This window comes from Bradysia coprophila, assembly GCF_014529535.1.
Source record: "Bradysia coprophila strain Holo2 chromosome IV unlocalized genomic scaffold, BU_Bcop_v1 contig_84, whole genome shotgun sequence".
In the NCBI taxonomy this organism is placed as follows: domain Eukaryota; kingdom Metazoa; phylum Arthropoda; class Insecta; order Diptera; family Sciaridae; genus Bradysia; species Bradysia coprophila.
The window spans coordinates 452,567-471,744 of record NW_023503376.1 but is presented as its reverse complement, the minus strand read 5'-3'; the positions used below and the strand labels follow the sequence as shown (position 1 = coordinate 471,744).

The window sequence follows — 19,178 nt, the reverse complement described above, 5'->3', positions numbered from 1 at the left end:
AAAAAAAATGTCCGTCTGTCCGTCTGTCTGCACGATAACTTGAGTAAAACGCATCCGATTTTGAAAATTCTTTTTTTCCCGTTTGGTAATGTCAAACGACAGGCTGAGTTCGAAGATGAGTGATTTTGGATCGACCCTTCCCGAGCTGTGGCCCAATAAGTGCTTTAAGGTTTTTCGAAGATATCTCCGGACATTCAAACGTTACACTTGTAAGTGATACGTCAAATAAAAGGTATTTACAATACCGATCGACAAAAAAAAAGTTTATGGAAATCGGATGACCGACTCGTGAGTTAGACCCCTTGGTGTGGAACAGGCACAGGGCGGCAAGCAGTTTTTGCTTGTAGGTCGGCCACATTTGAACATATTTCGTTTGTTTTAGCCTTATTAGATAGGTATTGACCGTACCAATCAGGGAAAAAAAAGTTTATGAAATTATGTTCTCCGGAGCGTGAGCTAGGTCTCTTGGAGTGAGCTCTTATCTGGCTACTCGGCCGTACAGTGAACGTGGTGTATTTTGTCAATATCTCGAGTAAATTTTGACCGAATTTCATGAATTTTTTTTTGTTTGAAAGGTATTAACGAATGTAAAGCGTCGGTAAAATTTCCGGTCTCCTAACAAAATGGCTGCCGGTGGCCATATTGGATTTTAATAAAAGTGATATATATTGGGGAAAATGGTACTTAGAGTGTTTCTGTTAACATGGAAATAATTTGTTATGTGTGTGGGGTGTGTCAGGCATTCCATATATGGACATCTATATATATCTATATACAGCTATATTGAGCTATATACAGGCATATAGAGCTATATAATAGCATATTTATCTGTGAAATGTTTATTTACAGTGAAATATAGGTAAATATAGCGGTACATAGCTGTTTAAATAGGAATTTATGAAAGTTGACTTCGTACGGGGCTGTCTATATTGCCTCCGGCAATTTAGTTGTATATGATAACAAGGCAAAGAGTGTATAATGTAAGTGATTTTCAGTAGAGAATGAAGTAAAAGAAATGAAGAGTTTCACAGTAAAGGCTTTTGATACAAATAGGTGTTTCGTACGGGTCGGCGTTAGCTATGTTTTCGTTTTTTCTTAGTTTACGGTTTACAGTTTACGGGAGACAAGAGACTGTTATCTGTAAGGAATTTTTGCTTTTTTTTTGAAGAAAAATTTATCTTTCCTTTCAGTCTGTGGTTTGAATTAGCTTTGACCAGAAATAATTTTAAAAAAAAGTAAGTAAAAGATTTGCAATCACTGTCTCTGAAATACTACGAACAAATGAAGTAATAGATCCGATAGTAAAACTGTTGATATGTTTGCTGTCTGTGATAAATCACGCCAAAATTTTCATTAAACTCATTGTTGAATAGTAAAGCTTAATTTCTGCCACGGGTGACATTTTCATCAGCAACAAAAAACGACATAAAGTAAAGAAGATGGTGATTAACTACACATTATTTGACCTATTGCTAAAATCGATGATTTGATAAAATCTTTCAAACAAATCTATACAATTTACAGTCAGAGAAACTGATTTTGTGTATCTTCTACGATTGACTGCTACTGCTCCTATATTTTTTCAATCTTCATCTTTTTTTGCGAGCTGCATAATGTATAAGCATTTCTGCTAGCGAAGAAACTAAATAACAACTTGTAATAATGCAAAGCTTCCGCTGCTATTAATCTGTTATCGATAATGAAGACGAAAATAATGACAAGCTCTGGGTAGTTTCGTCTTTTATTATAGTAAAATGTACAATTGAAGTACAAGATTGGAAATCAACAGATTAAAACTACTTTCATCAATGTAATCCTGGTCATTAGGGCGTATCGAATTTTGAGAATTTTAAGGGTCGCGATAGCCTGTGTGCGGAAAACGTAGATCATTGAAAACTAAGTCCAGGCATATGGTTGATGGATCCGAAGGTGCCCAGGAAGAAGTCCCACCGGACGACTTTAACTTTCAAATGGTCATAACTCGGAAAGTTAAGAGTATTTTTGAAAACAATGTTCTAGCAGGATGTAGAGCGTTAAAAACTCTACAAAACTGCCAAAGAAACCGATGGTCCAAAAAGTGTGTCTGTCGAGGTTTTCTAACATCGAAAGTTCGACATTTTGGTTTTTGACTTTTATTTCCTGAGAGACAAATTATTAACTTTAGCTTTTGGCATGAGGTTGTTGAGGAGGTCGAGTACTACCAGTACACTAGGCATTGTCCCGGTCGGCGATCCATCCGAAACCACTTTTTCAACATTTTTGAATGGACTTTTTAAGTGTACCCACGTCGCCCACGAAGCCATTGCAGACAATGTAACCGGTGTTGCTGAGTCGACGTAACCTTGGCCAGTAAGTGCACATAATATTCCATAACAGTAGCTGAACTCTTTTACAAAATATTTAAGAATTCGCCTTGTTCTTGCTGTGTTTATCGACCTTGGCTTCGCCTCGGATCAACAAGATACTCACGACTTTTATCCCTTATTAATTAAATGACTATTTCTACAGCGAATGTCTTGCCAATAGATCAGGTAGATTTTCTGTAATTTATTCCTTAAAAAGCTATTGATTTAACTAAAATTAGCGGAATTTATTTCATCATCGTTTCGGATGTATTGTGAAGAAAAGAAGCAAAATTGACAAATCCTACAATTCGTAAGCAGAGTACGTTCCTAAGACTGTATTCAAAAATTCTAGTTTATCCGGTCCAGTGGAGATTCTTTTAAATTTTCGGGCAATATACCCGAACAATAAAAAAAACTTAATTTAATATGCACGATTATGTAAGAGATCGATTTAGTGGTTTTATCAGTTTTTTTTTTTCGATTCGAATCTCTGTGGCATATTAAGCTATTTAAATTCAGTATAATCACCATACCAAATTTGTGATTTTTTACAATAAAATAGGATTTATTGCGAGTATTCGGGGGACCATAATGGTCTCGATTAATTAAAGTTTACAAGTTTACATTCATAAAAACGTCAAATAGACGGCTAATTTTCGATATATTTATTGGAAAGAAATCTTGAGTCAATAGATTAATTGACATTTATTTCGGCGACTACCGCTACTAGTTACTCACATTTCCGATTTCTTTTCGAATTGTGTCGGCAGCTTTGTACACCTCTTCTTTTTTTGAGATGTCCACCACGTATCCATTGCATCTACCTCCAATGGACTTTACTTGTCTCACCGTTTCGTCGATTCCTTCGGATAAAGAAAAAGAAACAAAATTTATTGACACGCTGTTGCATTTGAATAACCTCTTCAGTTCAATGTCGTCTTCAGTTTCTTATAATTCTATCATAACTTCTTGTGAAAGAGAGTCTTTATTACCTAATGCATATGAATACAACATGCAAAACGAAATCGTTGTGCTTTCATTGTCTTAAAATGTTTTATTTGTTAATAATTAACTCTATTCCGTTTCAACACGGTAATGACTAATGACAAGTGTGATCAACCTGTATATTATGCATGTAATGAACTGAGAGTACTCGCTTGACTAATCCCATAATTAATTTTGAAAGATTTGAGTACTTTTTGTCCACATGAAGGTATTGTTGTTGTTAAAATTATTGGTGTATGTTGGCATGATTAATTACCTGCGCGGACTCATTTATCATTTTACAATCAAATTGTATTGTAAAACATTCGACGTATTTGCTTTACTACTTGTAAGTGACCTACACCAACTATAAAATGAGCAGCAATATGGCCCTTGAATTTAAACAAAAATTTAAAATTGAACGAGCCGTCAGAACAGTCGGAGCGTTTGCTGCGACTGAGCCCCGTACAGACCCGTACATCTATTGCGTACGTGATCCTAGTTCGTCCGTCGCCCTACTCTTACCGTAAACCTACTGCGCCCGTAAACGTCGGTAAAGTAAAATTCTTATGAAATGTGTACGTCTTAAAAATTGCGCATAGCGCAATTACGAAGCCCCGTACGACGTTCCTTTTAAATGTAACACAAATTTCGAATTGACCTAAAATTTTAATTTATTGAGTATAAATACACATAGGGCCATAGGGCCTAGTATCGGCCTCAGTCCGAGGATCCAAATTTATTTTTTTTTTCAACTACATTCTATTCGGTGTTCGATTACCTTCCAAATGAAACAAAAAATACGAAAAACGGATGAAATTTGCTCGAGTTATATGTAAAATACACATAGGGCCCTAGTAGCGACCTTAGTCCAAGGACCTAAACTTAATTTTTTTTTCAACAACATTCTATTCGGTGTTCGATTATCTTTCAAATGAAACAAAAATTACGAAAAACGGATGAAATTTACTCGAGTTGTATGTAAAATACGCATAGGGCCCTAGTAGCGGCCTTAGTCCGAGGACCCAAATTTAATTTTTTTTTCAACAACATTCTATTCGGCCTTTGATTACCTTCCAAATGAAACGAAAATTACGAAAAACGGATGAAATTTGTTCGAGTTATATGTAAAATACACATAGGGCCCTAGTAGTGGCCTTAGTCCAAGGGCCCAAATTTTTTTTTTTCAACAACATTCTATTCGGCTTTTGATTACCTTCCAAATGAAACAAAAATTACGAAAAACAGATTAAATTTACTTGAGTTCTATGTAAAATACACATAGGGCCCTAGTAGCTTTTGACTTCTAAGGCCCTAACTCACGGTCCACTCACCCGATTTAAAAAAACTTTTTTTTCCTGGATTGGTATTGACAATACCTATCATTTGCCGTGTCATTTACATTTCCTTCGTTTATTTTGCCATAAATATCACCAAAAGACCTTAAATCACTTAGGTGGCCCTAACTCACGAAGGGCCGACCCGAATATGCCCATCTTCGAACTTAGCCTCACTATTTTGACTATCTTCCAGGGAAAAAAAAAGTTTTTGAAATCGGATTTGATTTACTCAAGATATCGACGTGACGGACAGACGGACAGACGGCCCAAATTTTTATTGCGGATTCGTTATCTATGAACATAGGCAAACACTTTGCCCTTACCGTCTGCTTCGAATTCCATCAATTACACACGGCATCGTAATCCTATAAGCCCCTTCGTACTTCGTACGGGGCTAAAAATGATGTAATGAAGTTCAATCAGTTGTTACATCTTGTTCTGATCTTTTTTTTTGAGTAAGCAACGAACAATGAAGGACATTTGTTATTGATATTATGTCCACAGCCGAAGGGGTCAGACCAGTAGGTTTATTGAAAATTAATGAAAATGGTCAGAAGGGCAGAAAAGTATGTTGGTTATCGGTCCCATTCCAGATATGCAATTTTTGAATTAATAAGTTTGCAATAGTTTAAGTTAGACCTGTCACATAGGAGGGCTATTCATCTGTTATCGATAACGACGACAAACAAAAATGACAAGCTATCATGGGTAGTATGGTCGCTTATACACTGGTCCCATCATAAGAATGTGATTTTGATGAGTTTCGTTTGTTTCTTCGTTTTATTTGTTCCACACGTATTCTTCCACATAGAAGTAGCGTTTGTCTTTACGTTTCTTCAATTCCACACGCACGTGTGAGTGGAACGACACTCTCTACCTTTACGCTTCTTTTGTTGACAATATGTATAACGATGTGGAACAATTATAAAACTGTAGAATGCTAGCAAGGCAGAGTAAAAGAAACCAGGCAGGAGCGGTTCATTTTTGAAACGTCAAATAAGGGACCTAATACCAATGAAAGTATACACCAGGTACGGTCTGTTCATAGAAACCGGAGGACATAGCCATTTCATAAAAACAAACTCACCTCTCATGAGAGGTGAGCTTTTTTATATGAAATCGCTATGTCCTCCGCTACATACAAAGTTTGACATTCGGCCATACCTTGTGTTGACGTTCATTGCCTAATACACTGTGTGAGAATGAACTCAAATGAAACTGACATAAATTGAAAAATTTTATTCGCAAAAACTATGGAGCTACTATTCAGGTCCCCAATCAAATCGTGATGATAGCCAATTACAAACTTTAATTGAGTTGTTTATATTAAAATGCAGGTTTAAAAAAATGAAGTACAAGATTTGAAATCAACCGAGTAAAAATATTTTGATCGATGGACGTAATAGACCCAATAATAATGCTGGTCATATGCTTGCCGTCTGTAACAGGTTAACAATTCACCGACAAACAAAGTAATTGAGAACTTACGTAAAATATCCATAAAAAGATTCATCTGTTATCGATAACGACGACAGAAATAATGACAAGCTCTGGGTAATATGGGCCTATATACATAGTAAAATGCATGTTAAAATGATTGAAGTACAAGATTTGAAATCAACTGATTAAAAATACTTTGATCGATGGAAGTAATGGACCTGATAATAATACTGGTCATATGCTTGCCGTCTGTATCTCCCGCACCTTCGTTTATCGACTGCAGCTTTTATATGTTTTCCTCCAGCACACGTGTTGTATTCAATCGACGTCACAGTTTTCTTGTTATTATCATTTTCTCTACTTCTTTGTTAATTGAATTTTTTGAACATTCGTGGCAAATTGTCGTAAACGTCTTACGGGAAACATTAAACAGTAATGGCACCTACGCAGTTTAACTATTCCTTTACTTGAAAACAATGAAAAATAGGAAACGTTTTCAGTGTTTCATAGTATAGGGTAAGTGGCATAAGTCTTCAGTGGCTTATGAACTTCAACAGATCGTGTTATAGCTTTTTGTTTCAGATTCCCACCGTTGATTGAACTCACTTGGCATATCATGGTACTTCAATGTTTGAAAACAATGTGCAGGGCACAGTAATTTCAGAGACTGGATTTAATCTGAAGTTGGGTTTGATTGAAACCTGTCAGGTCAGTTTCAGGTAACAGTTACGGGTAACCTGTATGGAAATTCTCATACATTTAGCGTAAGATGGGTCTAAAAAATTGTGATTTTTGTGTTACGTAGTTTTTAGATGACTCCTTCGGTTTCCTGTCTTTATATTCAGGTTTCAGGCACATTTAAACTAGGTATTTGTTCTACAATTGAGAGTGACATGAAAAGCATCTTATTTGTATGAGGTTGGTTGCGGTCTGATTCGTCTGATTCTGCAAAAAGGCAGGGAATTTCAAGTCCGGACTTACCATCTTTTCATCAACTTCAAGCAAGCCTACGATAGGACCAAGCGTAGGGAATTGTATGTTGCGATGAAGGAGCTGGGCTTCGAAACAAAACTGATTCGTCTTGTGAAAGCGACATTGGAGGGCACCAGATGTCGTGTCAAGGTGCAAAATGACTTGTTTGACGTTTTTGCTGTAAGGGAAGGGCTGAAACAGGGCGACGCACTGTCTTGCCTGCTCTTCAATTTGGCTTTGGAAATCGCAATGAGACGTGCTGGTATCCAAACCAACAAAACACTGGTGAATGGATCAGTTCAAGTTCTGGGCTTTGCAGATGACTTGGATTTTGCCAGTCGTACACATGCAGCAGCGGTAGACACTTTCACAAATCTGAAAATCCAAGCGGAGAGAATGGGTTTGATGATCAACGAATCGAAAACCAAGTACATGAAGGCCGAGCCCAATACGGTTGCCAATCAACAAGGGGACGTGATAAGCATTGGAGAGTACAACCTCGAGGTAGTTGAAGAATTCATCTACCTTGGAGCGCTGATTCGTTCGGATGGCGATAATACACCTGAAATCCAAAGACGAATCATGGCGGCAAGCAGATGCTATTACGGTCTAATCAAACATTTACGCTCAAAGTTGATATCGAAGAAAACGAAGTGCCAAGTTTACAAAACGCTCATTCGTCCAGTTCTGATCTATGGATGCGAATCTTGGACGGTGAAGAGAAGTGATGAACAGTTGCTCCTAACGTTCGAGCGTAAGGTCCTTCGTACTATTTTCGGAGCGATGCGTGAAGGCGAAAGGTGGCGGCGACGATACAACTTTGAATTGAAACGTGATTTTGGCGAGCCGGATATTGTGGCAGTGGTGAAAGTCCAACGGTTGAGGTGGGCAGGACATGTAGCACGCATGGACAGGAACAGAGCCCCCTCAATGTTATTCCGAAATGATCCAGAAGGGCGAAGAGGAATAGGACGCCCTAAAATGCGATGGATAGATGGCGTCGAATCAGATCTTCGGGCGCTGGGAATAAGAGGTTGGCAAAGTGCAGCGAATGACCGGGCACGCTGGAACCGGATTCTCGACAAGAACAAGGCCCACAAGTGGCTGTAGCGCCGGTAAAGTAAAGTAAAGTAAGAGGTCGGTTGCGGTATCTGAAATAATCCAGAGGCGCGAAAGCTGGTGCGTTGGGCAACGTCAGAATTGATTGAATCAGGTTGAGATCAAGACATGTTTAGGTATTTTCCCTTCTGATTCAAGTAAAACTGAACTGTTCTGAGCTTTACACAGTCCACTGTTCAATAGAAAATCTAGATAGCAAGTTGATGGCTCAGTATATACTGATGCCAATGCCCACTATCATGGAAATAATAAAAACTTCCTGTCACATTTCGAAATTAAAATCAAAGAAATTAATTTGTAAAATTAATTTAATTAATTTAATTAAATATTCATGCGCTCAGTCACTCGTGTAATGCAACCGAGCATATAATGCAAAAATGAACTAAAAAAATTCACTGAAAATCACACTTAATAGTTTGATTGATTCAATATGCTTAGGTTGGAATTATAGATATCGATCTGTAAACAACAATGCTCGAGGTTCAAGTGCCAAAGGAAAATCTTCAACTTCCTCATTTACGATATAAATGGCGGAAATTGAATTTTATATGTTCATTAGGTGCGCGTATTTAAGTACTTCAATCACCTTGTGATGGTTTCCATTTACTATTTTCTAGACGATTTTTTTTAAATATTTTTTTAAATATTAAGCGACCGTTAAGATGTCAGATTTTGAATGCCGAGTGTCATAAGGAAAATGATAATTTTTGTAACAGTTTATCTTAACATTTCCGATGACCCTTAAAAAATTCACATTTAACCCGTGCGAGTCGCTCTGTTACCGTTAAAAATATGACCACACCGAAATTTGAATAAATTAAATTCTTCGTTTGAAAATTTATTGTGAAAACGAAAGCACGAGGTCCGGACCACGTTTCACCAAATTAGCAAACAACCAAAACGTGTTTTAATTAATTTAAATCCAAATTCTAACCTTAGTCAACAATCTGATTGAAACGAGAAGAATCTATGACGGTTGTTGTTCGACTCGACATGATTTCCATGTGTGCAAATTATGGTAGCCGAAACCACAGTTTGAATATTTGCTCTTCTAGCTCGCGATTGAAAAAAAATTATAATTTAAATGGGACGATTAAAGCGTCAATTTATATGCTAAATTTTAGAGTAAAAGAATAAGTCAGACGACGTGGTACTACACTCTCTACATCACGTAAGCCAAAATTTTCGCGTCGATTTCAAGATCATAAATTTAGCCGATATTTCTATACAATGACGCAGCACGGTATACGACAGTGTTTTAATCACTGGGAAAATACCATGCATCGACGTTGTGCTAAAAAATCAGGTTCATCGAAAACAATAAATTTCGTTGTATCATTAACCTATCTGTGAATGAAATACAATCCGGCTTCCATCCTTGACATATCTGAAGGACGAGATTGCGTTATTTTTCCATTGATTTGACATAAAGTGGTCCGAGTGGTTAAGTGCACATTTTATTGGTCATAAACTACGTATAAAATGACCGCAACACGAGTCAGCGTTATCGACCGTCTTACTATCTTTGTTGTTGGTAGGTGTTACCCACAATGACTTCTATTCACCATAAAAAATGATTTATTTTTAACACCTTCTAGCCTTCTAAGCTTTGCGTGATTTTTGTTAAGCATTCGAAACAAATTAAAATCGTTTCACTAAAATTTTGACTTTAGAAGCCCATTGTATTGCTGTTGGATTTGCATTTAAATAGCTTGTGAATCGGGTATCATATAGCCTCTCGATTCAATTCTATTTCTTTTGAGTACGCTTAGACATTGTATCCTTTCAAAATTTTAAACAATAGAAGTAGCAGATTCAATTATCATATTACGGGGAATCTCGAACGGGTCAAACGTAAACCTTTAAAAAATGCGACAATTGAGTTACAAACAAATTTTTTTTTTATTTTTTATCGATGGAGAACCTAATTATAAGACACTTTGTCTCGTATCATATGCCAAAAAAAGTTAAAACTTTTTTTATAAATCATTTTGAAAGTCACTGAAAACACGAAAATTCGAATCGAAATACAAAAATTTGTGATGACATACTGTATTTCTATTCGAATTTTCGTGTTTTTAGTGACTTTCAAAATGATTTATAAAAAAAGTTTTAACTTTTTTTGGCATATGATACGAGACAAAGTGTCTTATAATTAGGTTCTCCATCGATTAAAAAAAAAAAAATGTTTGTAACTCAATTATGGACGAGGGACAGACAATCGTGTATTTTGAGTAGAAAAGGATTTTCTCAAAGAATTTTTCTTTGATTTTCAAGCATATTTTGTCATTTTTTAAGATTTTAAAGGATTTTCCTTCGATTTTCATTTTCTTTGATTTTAAAGCATTTTTCTACAATTTTTACGTACACATCTGATATCGATAACGACGACAGAAATAATGACAAGCTCTGGGTAATATGGTCCTTTATCTACTAAAAATATTGTTAAAAAATTGAAGTACAAGATTTGACAGTTGAGTTTATACTGAAAATTCGACTTCAATAGGTATCGACGACTTCCTGAAGAAACAGTGACTAGTCACCGTTATTCCAGGAACACACTCTTTAGGAGGTCGTCATTTCTTAAGAAAATTGTTGATTCTTCTTGCCATTTTTTCAGGAAATCGCTGCTTCCCAATATTTTATTAAAGGAAGATTTCCTTCTGCCAAACGTTGTAAGGTGAAGGCACTGCGACATAAATAGAAGACTTTTTGAGCTCCTGAAAAAACGACGACTAGTCACCGTTCCTTCAGGAATTCGTCGATACTGATTTTGCAGATCTGAATCAAGTTTTTAGTTTAAGAGTGATATCGCCAAAACATCGAACAACTTTGGGACAAGGGGTCACGGATATTATTGACTTATAGCTCATTCGATTCGTTGAACTGTTGCGAGTAAAACGTGGTACTACGTTTGGTGAACTTTATTTTGTTGTCGACGCTCGAGGTCATGAAGTAAGTGTCTGCCAAAAGGAGCCCAAAGTCGTTTTCTCCCGATTAGTCGAGTAAAACCATTTTGGGGAAAAACCTTTTTAGCTTGCCTTGTAGGCCTTGAAGAGACGCACATTTTGAGTATACACACCACCAGGTCCATGTTGACCTGTTGGTGATATCAATCATTTTAGGTGAAAAATAGGTGATTTTCCCAAGTCCCTGACCGGCTGCAGTGACATAAGTCCGAGACATGGTATGTATGGTGAGAGAACCTAGCCTCTGTAGTACCATAACATGTAAAAACATCCTTGGATAAGTTTCACAGCAAAGGGTTGGAGCGACTTTAGCGGAAGTCCACCCCAAGTCGACGAAATTTTATCCCTTTCTTTCGTTTGTTATTCGCTTTTTTGAGGTTTTTGTGTGGCTATTCAATATTTATTGCTGACAAGAGTGAGATCAACTAAAATAAAGAATTTTTCGATGTATTCACGGTGTTCTCTTGGAAGCCAAATTACGATCTATTTGGACTATTTTCTGTATAAAAGTGAGGTATGAAGCATTTTTGGACTTTTTTTTGGTTTCAATAAAAGTGTTATTTAAAGTAAAGTAAACTAAAATAAAGTAAAAAGTTACTTGATATATCCACGTTGGTTACGTACACTATGACTTAAAATTTCGACTATTTTCCAGTAATATTTCAAACAAAAAAAATGTGTAAAATAATGACAATCTCTGGGTAGTGGTCCTTCATACGTATGTAAAATCGTATGTTAAACCGATTGAAGTACAAGATTTGAAATCAACTGATTAAAAATACTTTAATCGATGGAAGTAATAGACCCGATAATAGTACGGTTCATATGCGTACCGTCTGGTTGAGGATTTGTTTTTTAATTTCAAATGATTTTCAAGCATTTTCTACGATTTTTAAGGGTTTTCCTTTGATTTTTAAGGTTTCTTGTTGATTTTCAAGGATTTTTGTTGATTTTGAAAGATGTTCTTAGATTTTTAATGATTTTCTTTCAATTTAAAGGACTAAGGACTACAGAGATTTTCAACGAATTTGAAGATTTTCTTTTATCGACTCGTTTATGCTTCTGCCGATTGTCAATTTTGTTTAGCTTTTTGTACGGGTTAGACCTTCCATTTGAAATGCTGGATTTTGTCATCCAATTATATGTTTGAGAATTACCACTTAACATGCCCATCCAGTTAGCATAGCTATTAATCACCCATGAAATTAAAATTAAACGCAAAAAGGCAATAAAAAACAGTAAACAACATTTTTGATGTACAGACATGTACAATATTATGCCTCATGCAGCGTTAAAACGAACCCAAGGTTGAAGGTTTTCATATAAATTTTTATGATTTTTAATTTGCAATGTATCGGCCGACAACATGCTAAAAACCATAAACTCATTCATTCGATTCTGGTTAAGCAGTTGTAAAAATCTAAAACACACATTTTGATTTACGAGAGATTCTCGTGAATTATTTTACCGCCCGACTTGTGCATGGTCAATACACTGTGTTTCCACTGCTTTCAGCTACCAATTAATTCATCAAACACGCCATTCAGATGTAATATAACACCACAGGTTAAGCCTTCACATCAGAAACATTTAAAATGTTTGGCTTTGTTGGTCAAGTTAATTGTTTATGGTTTTCGTTCTGTGTTTGTTGCATTGTTAAGCATTAAAACAATGACACAAAATTTAAACGACACTTTGTGGCATTATTAAACACTTTAATTGACCATTTTAGACGAAAAAAATTTCGGTGAAAAAAATCATAATTTTTATGAATAAATTACCTTCTTGGTTAATGTCCCAGATGACGACATCTACTCCTAATTTTGCCAGTCTTAAAGATAAAAGGCGGCCAAGGCCACCACCTCCGCCTGTGACTAAAGCTAGATCACCATTTAAGTTTACTTCTGGGTGTCCAGTTATACGGTAGTAGATGGCCTGTAACGAAACATACGAAACAGAAAAATTAAATCAAAACTCAATCACTGAAAGTAAAAACTGCATTCAATCAGAATGTACAGCTTATGTGGTCATTGGCATATTATGATTTTACGAAAAAAATCGCTGACCTAGATAACATTCAATAGCATTTGGATGGAGAGAAAAAGCTCTTGCAAAAAAAACGTATTCGATTCGTTGAAACAAGTCATTGCATAATCTCACCAAATAGAATTTTATAACGGCGTGTCGTCGTCGTAAATCTTGCATAAATTCTGTTTTTTCAGATAAAGCGAAGCCTTTGATCACTCAAAAATAAAATGCAGCTTAAACTCGTTATGGTAATTCTGCAGTCCGCAAAATCCTTCACACGAACAACTACACCTCCAATTTTTTTTTTCTTCTACTTTTGCTGACGACTATAATGAAAATCTGATCGTTTTCGTATTATCATCCATAAATTCCCTGGTGATTTCTTTAATAGGAAACCTAAACTCAATTTACCAATCAAATTTATGGTCAACCGATTGGCGCTTGGAGACAGTGAACCAATGCAAAAATTAGAATAAACTTTGACCAATTTTTTTTGCCAAAATTCTTTTTTGTTTCGTTCAGTTGGAGACAGTCAGAGATGAGCTTCGATGATATTTAGACCCGTACGAAGTACTGGGGTCTTATAGGTTTACGCATACGTTTGTAACACGTCGAATTGGACTCCCTGAGTAAGGGGAAACCTATTGTGGTTGTCTAGAGATGCCAGATCAGTGAAAAAAAAAATGTCCGTCTGTCCGTCTGTCCGTCTGCACGATAACTTGACTAAAACGCATCCGATTTTGCTTTACGGTTTTTCGAAGATATCTCCGGACATTCAAACGTAACACTTGTAAGTGATACGTCAAATAAAAGGTATTTACAATACCGATCGACAAAAAAAAAGTTTATGGAAATCGGATGACCGACTCGTGAGTTAGACCCCTTGGTGTGGAACAGGCACAGGGCGGCAAGCAGTTTTTGCTTGTAGGTCGGCCAAATTTGAACATATTCCGTTCGTTTTAGCTTTATTAGATAGGTATTGACCGTACCAATCAGGGAAAAAAATTTTTATGAAATTATGTTCTCCGGAGCGTGAGCTAGGTCTCTTGGAGTGAGCTCTTATCTGGCTACTCGGCCTTACAGTGAACGTGGAGTATTTTGTCAATATCTCGAGTAAATTTTGACCGAATTTCATGAATTTTTTTTTGTTTGAAAGGTATTAACAAATGTAAAGCGTCGGTACTATTTCCGGTCTCCTAACAAAATGGCTACCGGTGGCCATATTGGATTTTAATAAAAGTGATATATCTTGGGAAAAATGGTACTTAGAGTGTTTCTGTTAACATGGAAATAATTTGTTATGTGTGTGTGGGGTGTTTCAGGCATTCCATATATGGACATCTATATATATCTATATTCACCTATATTGAGCTATATACAGGCATATAGAGCTATATAATAGCATATTCATCTGTGAAATGTTTATTTATAGGAAAATATAGGTAAATATGGCGGTATATAGCTGTTTAAATAGGAATTTATGAAAGTTGACTTCGTACGGGGCTGTCTATATTGCCTCCGGCAATTTAGTTGTATATGATAACAAGGCAAAGAGTGGTTAATGTAAGTGATTTTAAAGGGAGAATAGTTTTTCAGCAGAGAAGAAAATGAAGTAAGAGAAATGAAGAGTTTCACAGTAAAGGCTTTTGATACGAATAGGTGTTTCGTACGGGTCGGCGTTAGCTATGTTTTACATTTTAGCATATAAATCGACTCAATGACAAATCGAAGAAGTGGCACGTGTGGCATGATTTGAATTTTTCTTATTGGAGTCAATAAAATGGTAAAATTATTTAAATCCATAAGGAGAAGGAATTGAAGAGGAAATGAAGACAAAAAAGTTGAAAGGGCTGTTTGGGAAAGAATAAAGGAAAAAACGTTGCTATGACATTGATCATCCTTAAGGAAAGTCCCTATACAACCACGACAGGGTAAAATAAACCAGGCAGCAGCGCTTGATTTGACTAGGGACCTGAAATATCTACCTGCCTTATATTTTGCGAATAAAATTAATTAAATTTTTGTCAGTGTTCATTTGAGTTCATTTTCCAGTGTATTAGGTCGCTTATTTGACTTTTCAAAAATGAACCGCTCCTGCCTGGTTTATTTTATTCTGCCTGTGTATAATACCATTTCCATTCTACAATGCACGGACACCATTTATGGGATGACTCTACGTTTCCGTAATTTACGACTCTATCCGAATAGAATGGACTGAGAATAAATAAATAATCAAATCCGATAAGATCTTATATATCGATGTGAAGTGGTCGGATTCAAAATTCAGTTTTGTTTCTTCTTTTGATTAAACAAAATTAAATTTTTAATTTAAATAAGCCGTTTAAAGCGTCAATCTATATGCAAAATTTAGAATAAAAAATACGTCAGACCACTTGGCACTACACTCTCAACATCACGTAAGCCAAATTCATTTCAAATTGTTTGTAGATCATAAATTGTAGTAGATTGTTATAAAGTTGTTATATCGGACATATGAAACAGTGCTGTTAGAGTACAAAGTCCCATACTGTGAATTCAGGCGATTCCTGAACGGGTTCTTGCACGATTTTTTTTATTCTTTCAATTTTTACAAGTCAGTTGTTTGTAGCCCCCGAAGGGAGTGTAGCTCTGTCGAGCCAGTCCGATCTTGATTTCTCCTGAATAGCAATACCTTAAAATTCAACAAATCTACTTTATGTGGAATTGAAACAAAACGATCTTTAACCAAACCCTTGAACCAATTGCATCCTATGATCCATTCGCTTCACATTACTTCGTACCATATTTGTTCCTTAACTATCAGAAACGGCTTATCATCTGTTATCGACAGTGACGAATTAAATGAGTAATGAGTAATGAGCAATGAAACATAGGAAATTGAACAACAAAACAAATGAAGTAACAGATTTTGTAACAAATAATTTCAACAAAAGAAGTGACAGATTTCGCGAATCAATAGCGGTTTAGCTTGATGTTTCTGGAAGATTAAGTAGAACAGATTAAAGGAAGTAGAACAGATTAAAGGAAGTAGAAAAATTTTTGGACGGACGATATTGCCTAACCCCTTAGAGTAATTATACCTTCGCACATACCAATTTTGCTTAACCTGAGACGAAAAGCTTCACTTGGGGTTCCCATTGTGTTCCACTTTGCAAGAGGGAACGAGAAGTAGCTGTGTGAAACGAATGAATGCAATAGCCGTGTGAAACGAATGCAATGTTACTGAAATCTCTGGTTGGTTTGTATCCTGATTTCAAACGTGATGATGAATGTCTGATCTGCCTGATGGTACGCGGAATTTCTTTAACGGACCTACGCGACCTGTGGGCGAGAATCTCATCAAGCCCGATGTGGACAAAATCGTTCTGCTCGGACCTGGATGACGCAGTTTGATTTGGGTCGGGCCAAAAAACGGACCGAGAGTGAATGATTGGAGTTAGGGAGGAAAGCAGATTGCGGAAAGCGAAAGCGAAAACGGAAAACGGAAATGTTTCTTTGTGTTGAGGATTGAGGTCGGTCTTTGCAAGTCGAGTGCTTGTGAGTCACTTCTTGCAAGAGTCATTTTCGACCAATGATTTTGTCGTTTGCTGTTGTGCTTCACTTGCTGTTGATCGCTTTAGCAGTCATCATAATTTTGCTTATACTGTTACTTCACTCGCAATTGTAATTTCGTAGATTCAGTTACAGTTTATGACTTCAAAGACTGGATTTAGTCTCTTTTCTGATGTTTCCATTGTAAAGCCGACTAAAGTTGATCTTTGCAGATCGAGTGCTATAGCGAGTCATTCACTGCAAATTGAGTTTCAACGTTTGTGTTTTGAAGGCGACTGGTTGATCTTTACAGATTGAGTGCTGGCGAGTCATTCTCTGTAAATAGAGTTTCGTCATCCGGAATTTTGGGCCAATTAGTGTAGCTTGAGGCCGTACTTCACTCACTACGAGATTTTCTTCTACTGATTTTGTTCAGTATTGTTGCTACACAGAAGGCTAAGAAACATTTTCAGTCAAATTATTTCAGTCAAATTGACTTCAATCGAAGTTTTTCGCGAGATTTTCGCATTGTTTTTCCGTTTTTCCATTTCGTTGTTTCGTTGTCGTTGTTGATGTTTTGCCGGTGACTGTGCAATTTTCGCTGGATGGATGAATGGTGAAAATGAACGGATCAGACGGTTGGTGACGTGAGTACGGCGCATGAGGATTTTTATTTTTTATTTTTTGCTTTTGAAGCTCAGGATCAGTTCTTTTGTTTGCTTTGCTGCATTTTTTGGTGGTTTCTTAGCAGCTTTCCGCTATTTCCCCAAATTTTCCATCAGCAGATGGCAATTTCTCAATGCAAACTATCCTACACTTGTTCATGGAACGTTTTGCTGCTGTCTTGTGTAAGAGGCTAGCGGAAGCAACCAGGGCCTATTATTTGTGAAATTTTTGCGAAATTTGTGAAATTTTGCGAAATTTGTGAAATTTTTGCGAAATTCGCGAAATTTTTGCGAAATATGTGAAATTTTACGAAATTTGCGAAATTTGTGAAATTTTTGCGAAATTCGCGAAATTTTTGCGAAATATGTGAAATTTTACGAAATTTGCGAAATTTTTGCGAAATTTGTGAAACTTTGCGAAATTTGTGAAATTTTTGTGAAATTCGCGAAATTTTTGTGAAATTTGTGAAATTTTATGAAATTTTGATAGAATCATACCAAAATCGGCGAATCTATTAAACGAGAAAAAATACAGTAAATGCAAAATGATCAATAGTAATTTAGAAAATAACTATTTTGGGACACGTATGAAGTATACTGAGCTTATTTGTGTTGTTGAAGGTTGACTAAGGGAAAGATAGATATTGATAATGCCTATGAAGCCAAATGAGGTTCCCATATAATCTAGCCCTGATATGGTCTGACTCACGAAACTTTGTTTCAATCGTTCCTGCTCTATGCGGAAGGCTTAAGACCAACCTAAAAAATTTATTATTGTAACAATTTTCCACAAATATTATCAACAATTGCATACTGAAAAATATCTTCAAAATCTGCCCAAATATGCAATATTGTGGTGACATTGTTGTGACATATCCATTGTTCTCAAGACATATTGACAAGTACTTTTATCTAAGAAGCCGATCATTTCCAGGCACTTTTATTGGGTCACACCGATTTTTTCAACTTTACCGTTAGTTGTGTTTTTCTTTGATATTAAATATTAATGTGTCCTCAAAAATCGATTTTATTTGAAATTTGGAATGATTTATGCAAATGTACAATATTTTTTACTCTAAAACCCAAAGTTTTCAACAATTTACTTTTTCGATAACAACATAGATTAAATTCTCTCTTGTTTCGATCTTAAGAGTTGACCGGTAGCCTCCGTTGCGGGAAAATTTGCATGTCCGAAAGCTGAAACTGTAGAACCGCGAGTTTCGCTCCAGAGAAAATATTGTTAAGTGTCTTTACTTGCAAAGGCCTCGGAAAACGAGTTTTAACGCTAGTGTCCGTGAAGGAAAACGAGTTTACCAATGGGAAGTAAGGGCTACATGCGAAAAAACCTAAAATCAATCGTCCAAAACAGCTGGGAAATTTTTATTTTGACTTGTGACATTACTCCCAACTAGCATGTAACCGACATTTTCGTGTGTCAAGCACATCCTTCGATTCCATTACATAACTCGAGATCAAAATGTAAAGTCTAGTTTTCGTGTGTCTCGGCTTCGCCTCGAATCAACCAAATCAGACAAAAAATCTACTTTTCATCGTTTCACGCAAAATCTTTTTTATTCAAAAAATAAGTTTGGCAGTTCATAAAATACTATTTCATCTGACTTCAACTTTGCTTATTCTGTTGGAATATGCACTTGATATAATTCTATCTAGTGATAGACAAGTATAGTCTAAATGGATCACAAGGTCTAAGTGGCCTTAGTTAAGAGCAAAAGTTTGTTAGTTACTTTTCAATAAACAGCCGAAAGGCAAAGTCGTGATTTATTG

General features: G+C 36.1%; 1 protein-coding gene across 1 annotated transcript in view; it reads right to left on the bottom strand.

Moving 5' to 3' along the window:
* LOC119072679 (short-chain dehydrogenase/reductase family 16C member 6) overlaps positions 1-19,178 on the bottom strand; it is a 45,169-nt gene that overhangs the window by 16,721 nt on the left and 9,270 nt on the right. Inside the window, exons 2-3 of the mRNA XM_037177953.1 lie at positions 12,951-13,104; positions 3,084-3,208 (exon numbers count right to left, since the gene is read on the bottom strand). Coding sequence (XP_037033848.1) covers positions 3,084-3,208; positions 12,951-13,104 — 279 coding nt within the window. The remainder of the gene's footprint in view (positions 1-3,083; positions 3,209-12,950; positions 13,105-19,178) is intronic.